The 9,221-nt window shown below is 30.4% G+C and overlaps 1 protein-coding gene across 1 annotated transcript; it reads right to left on the minus strand.

The window, feature by feature from the left end:
- Positions 1–4,135: 4,135 nt before the first annotated feature.
- Positions 4,136–6,569, minus strand: LOC114416678 (transcription factor DICHOTOMA-like). Its single transcript, XM_028381636.1, has 2 exons — positions 5,036–6,569; positions 4,136–4,408 (listed from the first exon to the last, which is right to left on the minus strand). The coding sequence occupies exons 1-2, from the start codon at positions 6,179–6,181 to the stop codon at positions 4,361–4,363; spliced, it is 1,194 nt and encodes a 397-aa protein (XP_028237437.1). The 5' UTR covers positions 6,182–6,569; the 3' UTR covers positions 4,136–4,360.
- Positions 6,570–9,221: the final 2,652 nt, after the last annotated feature.

Consider the following 9,221-nt stretch of genomic DNA (forward strand, 5'->3'; position numbering starts at 1 on the left):
CTAATTAAACAAACAAATTTTAAAATAGATATATACTAAAATATGGGATACTAATCTCATTTAATTGCTTTATTGAGTGTATTTAAACACGAAAAAAATATAACAAGAATGACAAATTGCTTTTCTTGTGTTTGATTGGGCTATGACTCCTAATTCAGGTCATAAGACATCTAGTTAAACTAATTAATGAGTGTATCTAAATTAGAGGTACTTAAACCTAAGTCGTTATAAGCAAGTAGTATTGTACGTTTCTCACAATTCTATACCACTTATAGACATTATATATCAAATCAATGATATATTAAAAAAAATCAATGATCTCCACTTTTTTTTTTCAATTGAAAAAGGATATCAATTTAGCTTTTGAATGAAAGAGAGTGATATCAAATCAATGATCATTTAAAAAAATTAACTCCAATTTAATCTATCAATAGTAGAAAACATGACATCATGCAATCCTTTAAATCATAAAAAGTGGATATTGATTTGACCCTTATAAGAATAATATACATAATTTTTTTTATTTTAAATATTTTATCAGCACATTTTTTTATTACATCACAAATCATATCATATATATTTATATTTTTTCCCTTTTTTTCTTTATCTCTAGATGTTAAATATTATTTGAATCTCTATCAAATATTTTTCTATTAATAATATGAAAAGTAATTTTCAAATTACTTTTCATGATTAAGATATTATAATTATCATATCTTTCAAACTTTAAAGACCTAAGTGATGTCAACTCAACTTTCTAGAAACAAAAATGAATGTTTACAAGAAAAGATGTAGGAATTGGGTGGGTGGATAGGTTTTGTGTTTGAACTCAAGTTTATTTTGTTAATTGGCTTTAAAAAAATTAATGTTTATAAAAAAGATGTTATTCTATTCCTAGTTAGTTTTGTTTATTCTGACATGATATATTCTTATATTCTTCCTTACTAGCTCATAACCATTTTCAGTGATATTTTGAGACGTCCCTCTTTTTCTTTGTATATAGTTAGTGTTTCAAACATTCAGATACAGTTAGACGTGATTTCAATATATTAAACTATCTTAATTAATTTCAATTTTACGGCTATAATCACTTCAATACAAAAGCTAGCATGATTTAGTAACTGATAACTGATCACATTTGTTTTTAGTATTTTTCCCCGCCGTATAGAATTAGCAGGGATCAAGGATGAATGAACATGATCTCTTTTACTCCATATTTTAATTTTTAATCTTATCTATATACAACCTTAATCTATAGCTTTATTCTGCAAAAAAAATTCGAACATTACAACATTACTTCTATATATATATTCCTTCTTTTTTTCCTTTTCAGGTTCTGATTAAAGAGAACTTATGACCACGAAAGGAAGGTAAACTATAGCTAGAGGCCACCCATACACAAGCTAAAGGGATAAAAGCAAGAGAAAAAGAAAAGGAGATGAGTGCTATCACTAACAAGCTAAGAGTATAGGTACCTAACAGCATTACAGAAAACAGAGAAAAGGAAAATCACCATTGATCAATCAGTTGTCAGATTTCTCTTTCGGTGCATGGTAATTAATTATGCCAACTTTCCCTATTTTCTCTAAACAATGTGTCTAAACGAATTCTGGAGAGGGCTATGTTAAAAGGGAAATTAAAACGGCTGATTTCAAAATTAACGTGTAGAACAGAAAAACAAGACAATACACTGTATGAAGCATTTTAAGTGCTCGTAATACTGTTTTTCGATTAAAATTAAATTTTTGCATCAGTAATTCACACAAATTAATAATGGTTAAGATGAAAAGTTGATGCTATTTGTTCAGGTAAATTTGTAACTTCGACTAAAGAATAATACCACAAGTAACTATGATAGTAGTGTACCTGAGTTTTCTTCAAAAACAAAACCATATGATGAGTTTTATGTAGTGCTTAAAACATCAAACTTATTTGCTGAGTAAAATGGCAGCTTCACTGAAATTTGAAAGAATGAGGATATTTGAATTTTCAGTTTTAGTAGACATGCAACCCTTATTAGGTCAGTCTAAAACATGTAAGGGTTGAATTTCAATGTTCCCGAGAAAGCTAGCTTAACTACTTAACAGTGGTTGCCTCAGTAAATTCAGCCATACAGCCATGAATAAGTTAAACAATAAACATGTCACAGTACTATATTTGGAAAGCACTTAACCATCTTTTCTTAAACTTGCAGTAAACACATACATCAGTTAAGAAATTATTTTTAAGTCCGGCCAAGAATTTTTTTTCTCTTTTTCTATAGCCTAATTGCTTGAATGTGCTTGCGACAAGCCTTCATATGTTGCACATATGACACTATTTGCATGCCTTTGCTCGGATAACTAATGCTTCATCTATGCAACTGAGTCATGCGAGCATTCTAATTTTCACTTGGTATTTAGTGACTAATAAGGAAACATGTCTTTGCTAAACCTAATATTAATTAACCTACGAATGATGTGGGAATGATAACAACAAAATTATGCCTAACATACCTTGGTAAGATTTGTCTTTCTTTTCTTATTTTCTGTCTTTACTTAATAATTTTCAATCAGGTGTATTTCTTCTTGCTAGCTAAGAGGAGATGTACAGCTGAAAACATGCATCGGACAATTGAGCAATGAATAAACCTATGAGAAGAGTGTTTTGTTTGAAAACTTAGACAACAAACAAATATATTATGCTTCGTTAGTTAAGAAAGATTTGTCTCGTTAGAAAACTTTCTCATCGTAAGACAAGAAACAAATATATTATGTACTTTTGTACATTTACATCTTAGAAAAACCAAATCATCAGCTAATAAACGAATTTATACAATCTATGCATTAGTACATCAACAAGAGAAGGAGAAAAGTTTGAGTAATTTTAATCCGCGCCAAGAACAAAGATAAAGACCTAACCAACTAAGTCCATCAGCTAGCCTAATTAATCAAAAGAGTCTTGTCTGTAAGCAATATAGCATTACAGAATATTGCAAGGATAATTAGATAATCACATGCACGACTATATATATATACACACACCAGCTGACCAGCTTGTTTTAGCTCTTTTGTGTCTAAGAAGAAATGCTTGAAGTGACACAATATTCATTTGACATGATTGTCCCTACCGGTCAAGCTAGCAATGAATATGAATATATTCTTCTATAGGAATTTGACATGTCCTAAAGTAATTAGGAAATGCACGCACTTTAAACGATAACAAAATAAAAATTGTTAAAATTTTAAGGACAATTTATTTTAACAGGAATTGTCATAAACTACATGCGTAATTACATTGTGAAACTGGGTGACATTAAGATTAGCTTCCAATTCTATTTCTAAAATTTTGATCACAAAGTTACTTTTTTTATCGTAATTAGTTTTAAACTTTATCTTCCCTATTTTACACTTAAACTTTTTTTTATTCCTGATTAGTCCATCCATTTTTGACATGTCAATTTAGAAACTTGATATTCTTATACTTTTATATTTTGAGAAATTCTAACATACTTACTATTTATTATTGAATGAAATCTTATTAAAAGTAATAACATTTTGTACGTCTCACACTTTATTTATTGAGTTATATTCATGATTCTATAATTTTGAATAAATTGATCCACTAATAATAAATGTGCTAGAAAAGTGTATTGAAAAATAATATGCTATATTTAACAATATTCATTAATTATATTTTAGTTTCCAGTAATTTTCTTTAACATGTTTTGTTACATCCTTATATTCCTTAATATTTTCTGATATATAATATTATATGTATGTTGAGTATTCAAATGATGAAGTCAATTTTAATCTTGACTTCGAAGGGAATGTGTGGATCACCCAAGTGTCTATTCAGTCACATCTATAAAGATAAGTATCACACATTAGAAGACACTCGGGATGCTACCCACAGACAAGCTAAACTATACATCCGAGAAGTGACCCAACATATTATCCTATTCTAATTGGACTTATTTTAAAATAATGAAAATATGCCAATACATCATAGAGAAGACAAAAAAAATATGTAAATGCATTTGAAACATCTTCACTACAATGTTTCAGGTGGTATAATGAATGCATTAACCCAAGTTGGGGTAGAAAAAAACCATGCATAAGAGACCGTTATAGATACTATTGAATTTGTACCATATATGTCACTGAGTAGTAATTAGGTGGCCAGGATCAGAGCAGAAACATGGAAAAGGAAACGTGTTATAAAGATAAAAAAAATAAAATACAACCGTTTTATATATTGAGTTTTTACCAGATTCGTAGAACTGGAAGGTACCTTACTCCGTTAAATTTCTGAAAGGAAAGTAAACAAATACATAGCAGGGCTTGCGCATTTCTGTCGGCGCATCAAAGATGTGATTGTTTTAGGCCTCCCACAGCTTTCCCAAGGACTGAAATTCTGCAAATTGGTGCTGCAAAAATTTCATTGATTAGTCAGCTGAATGTTATTGATGCAATTTGGCCATGCTGCGCGCGCATATATATATATATATATATATATATATATATATATATATATATAACTATTAGTAATGTGTTTACATTGTTACCAAAATTGATTCTGATTTCCAAAATCATGATAAAAAATTTAGAAAAGTGGTAATAATTACTTGCTGTTTTGACTTTCAACATAAATTTGGAATTGATTTTAAAAAAATTGAATCTAATCCAATATATGGAAATAATGGGATTAAGATGAATTCTTTAGAGATGGTTCTTGGTTAAAAAATAAGGCTATACATGTTTGTTTGACTGGATGTGGTGGGTAAATCCCTTCACTTGTATTTTCTGGTTTGTGTATCCTTTAGTTTAGATATTGATTATTCAATAAAAAAAAACGTTTAAATATTATTCTCTTAATATTTATGTGTATGGACTAAATTACTTCTTATATTCTTAATTTAATAATAATAATAATATTCATTTCCCTTAATTTTAAAAAAATGACAGGACATCATTGTGAATGCAGCAGCCTCATTACATTTAAGTACTAATAATTTGAAGGAAGTTATAGCTACCAGACACTAATTGAGACTTACATCTTGAGAGAATCCATAGTTATTGAAAATCAAGGAGGGGCTCCATTTGCTCAAAACAACCAAAGAATCGTCATCATCATCATCATGCTCCTTTGCTGCGTGGTAGCTTTGTTCTTTAGCCTCAATAGTAATCACGTCCAAGGAAGAAGGATTCTCAGCAACACTGTGAGTAGTAGTTCTCTTGGCACCTGCAGATTCTTGATCTCCTGTTTCAAAGGGGTTCCAAGAACCCAATTGGATCAGATCCTGATTTGTTTCCTCTCCACATTGCTTTGATTCTTCAGCTAGCACTCCACGATTTCTCATCTTTTCTCTTGTTCTCTCTCTTGCCCTTTCTCTTGCCCTTTCCCTACACTCTTTTGCAAGAGGGTCAAATGCACTGATTTTTCTAGAGTTTTTGACCTTTCTCTTCACAACTTTTTCGACCCTCTCTTGTTGTTGTTCTTGATCTCCACCCACCACAACCTCATCAAGACAAGACACACCTTCTTGATCACATTCCGAACTAGCACTGCTACAACTTTGATAATAATGATGATCATTCTCCTTCTTCTTCTTCTGCTGCTGCTGCTGCTTCTGTTTCTCTTTCACTAGTCGATTGATTTCAACTTTTGCTTGGTTCAGTAACCACTCCACAGTCTTGCTTGCTTTGTCAAAGTTCAGCATATCTTGAAGGCCAAAAAACCTCTTTGCAACTTCAAGGGAAAGTCTCATTCTCCGATCTCTCAACCCTCTTGCAGTGTTGATCTTGCTGTGCCTATCTCTCTTGCCAGGTACTCTTTTTCTTTGGATCTGATCACTCTTTTTAACAGAAAGATCCATGGTGGTAATAACAGGTTGAGGCTCGGGGTCTTGAGGCAGAGGTTGATGGTAAAACTGAAGGAGAAAATCGTGGCGTTGTTCGAGGAAAATTTGATTTTGAGTATCTTCAAAGGTTGGAGAAGGAAAGTGGAAAAAGGACAAAGGAGGAGGAGGAGAAGGAACAAGGTCACAGTTGTTGTTATTGTTTTCTTGTTTTGATGTTGGGTTGCTTTCAGAGTCAATGAAAAAGGGTCTGCTATTGTAGTAGTAAAATGCTGGGTCATAATAGGAAATTGGGTCATTGCGATTGTGAGAGGGAAACGTATCTGAACTTTGAGATTGCATATTATTATTGCACCAAATAACCCTACTTTACTAATACAACACTCTTGTTGGAGGTGCAAGGTTATAGATATTATAGAACTATTAAGAAAAAGATTGAGAACGACGTGTAATACCACTTCTTCCCTTCACCCTCCACCTACTATTGAACAACAGCATCATCATCATCGATCTATTTCACCCTTTTCATTGCGTTTTAGATTTTGCTTTCTTTCTCCCTGCAAGCAAAAAACCAACAATACTTAATTAATTTGAGAAATACTTTGTGTTTATTAAAGAGTGATTGAGGTAGACAACGTTTAACTAATGATGCATCATGTAGTGTGTGTGTTGTGTTCAAGTGTGTTGTGACTGTGTGTGAGAGAGAGTGAAAGTGAACATAGTGTAATTGTACAATTGGCAATTCAACAGGCTAGTACTACAGATTGAGAAAGACAGCACAAACAGTAAATTCATTACAGAGAGAGAGAGAGAAGGGAACCTGAGTGAGTAGTAAAGATAGTTATATGTGGTGTGGTGTGGTGTGGTGTGGTGTGGTGTGAGATAAAGAACCCGAGGAGGGCAATTTATTGTGGAAAAGAAGCAAAAACACTTTTTTTTTAAATGATAATATTGATAAGAAGTTGTGTTATCATCAAAAGTAATGATAAATCTTTGTGATAAGTTTTGAGTGTAGATAAGATGAATATTTTTTTCATAAGATGAATATTATTCTTCTAACATGATTATTTTATACCTAAGAATCAATTAAGATTTAAATATTTGATCACTTGGTTATGGAGTGTAATAGGAGTGTTCACAGTTAAGGGTTACCCGTAAATCCAAATTGACCTAAATCGATCTGAACAATTTGAGTTAAGTCATTTATGTATTTTGATCAAAATCGAATCAAACCGATAAAAAATGTTCATGTATGGATTGGATCACATATTTAGATTTATAGATTCAATCAAAATCAAACCGAATTGATCAAATTTTTTAGAGTTGTTTGATTTGACTTTAAATACTACTAATATTGAGACTCTAAGTGTTGGAATTGCAAGTGTTAGACTATTAGTGTTGAAACTTCTTAAATATTACTTTCAGGTACATTGTTATTTGTTTCACCTTTTTTCATATATTTATTTTTTCTATCATGCTTATAATATTAGTTAATCATATTTTATTCATTTATTTTAGCATTGCAACAAATTTAGTTGTAGCAAATCTGATTGCAGCAAAACTTATTGTAAGAAATTAATTTATATGAAATAGTTGTGATTCAGACTATTATAGTAAGTCTCGTTGAAAAATATTTTATTTTAATTTGTACTACTCTATTTTAGAATATTATGTTGATGGTATTAAATGAATCAATTTTACTACTTTAAGACATTTGATAATATTGTGTTAATTGTATTGTATATTTGGATTAATCATGGTATTAAATAGTAGTTATAAGAAAAAAAGATCAAATTTAAATAGGTAACCTGTTAGTCCAAATCGAACCAAATTGTTGATGAATGAGTTGAGTTGGGTTGGATTGAAAAAAATTTGTAAAAACCAAACCAAACCCAACCGATCAAATTTGATTGAGTTGAATCCTGAATTTGATCAAAATTGGTTCAAACCAACCCACAAACACCCGTAGGATATAAGTGGTTACCACTTATATCAACTTTTGTTTATAACAAAAACATCTTTTATTTAATATATAAATATATTTTTTAATTTTTCACAATCTTAATTGGCTTTTGAGAAAAAAGTGAAGGCCTTTAGCATATATATGATTTGCAATGTATGAAATGAGTGGATAGAAGAAGTTGAAAGTTGTGGCACTTCACGTGGTGCGCAGGTGCGAGTTGACAGGGAACTAAAGCCAACTAACTCACCTCCACGCCCGTCCCTCATCACATCACTCACTACTCACTAGCTATAGCCCCACTTCACTTCCTTCCCTCCCTCTATCTCCAATCAGGTTCCATTTGCTATATACTCTACCAAAGCCTCCTATTGAATTTGCATGACTACATTTTCATGCTTTGTCCCCACAGAATAGTGTGGAGAAGGGGTTTCACATGCCTTCACTTTTTTTTGGGAAGATTCACAAATTTTCAGGGTCCATTTTGGATATTATACATTTCAATATAAATCCGTATTTGTTTTTGTATATGAATGTACATATATCACCTCGAGAATCAACTAATGTATGCAGGGTTTTTCAAGTTTAATTAATGGTTTTGAATTTAAGTTTCAGGTATACATCTATATTAAATAGTTAGAAGAAACAAAATGAAGAAAATTTTGCTATAGTACTAGTGGTTTTACCAAGTTCAAATACAATTACGTGAAAGATATATAGGATCTAAAAAACTTATATGAATGTGTATATATCTTTGCTCACAAGTTTTAAACTACTCCTTGTCGACCCGGCCCTTATGTAATTTTTGTTTTAAAGTTTAAAAAGTTATACATTTATAATAAAATTACTAACTTATATATTGAGGTGTGTTTAAAAGAATTCCAAAGAGAATGTTTTATTTTTCTCTATTCGCACATTCTGAAAGCATCGTTATTTTCAAAGTCAACACAAGGGTGTATGTAAATCATGTACTATAGGATTAAAAGTAAATAAACTTTGACATATAATAATTGCATTATTAGTAATGTACAAGATTAAATTTTTATAATCAAATTATTGATTCTTATAATTGTGTTAATTTTAAGTTTTAAGTAATCTCTATATAAAAGTTTATAATTTTGTCTATATTGCTAAAATCATAAAACATTTTTAGACTGCATAAAAATCATAACAATTTTTTCTGACTTTAATAAACTTTTGAAAAACAAAATAGTAGTAGTAACTAAAATTTACAATTTTCTCATATATGGACTAAAATTTAAAATAGGAATAACTATTGGAATTAAATAAATAGTTTAATCAATTTTTAATTTAAATACTATAGTCAACATATATTATTTTTTAAAAGTAAATTCAAGGTACAACCATATATATGTCACGGTAGCCTTCCCATAAATTAGTCATTGCTTCAACCTTTTTAAT

The sequence above is a fragment of the Glycine soja genome, chromosome 6, assembly GCF_004193775.1.
Source record: "Glycine soja cultivar W05 chromosome 6, ASM419377v2, whole genome shotgun sequence".
In the NCBI taxonomy this organism is placed as follows: Eukaryota; Viridiplantae; Streptophyta; class Magnoliopsida; order Fabales; family Fabaceae; genus Glycine; species Glycine soja.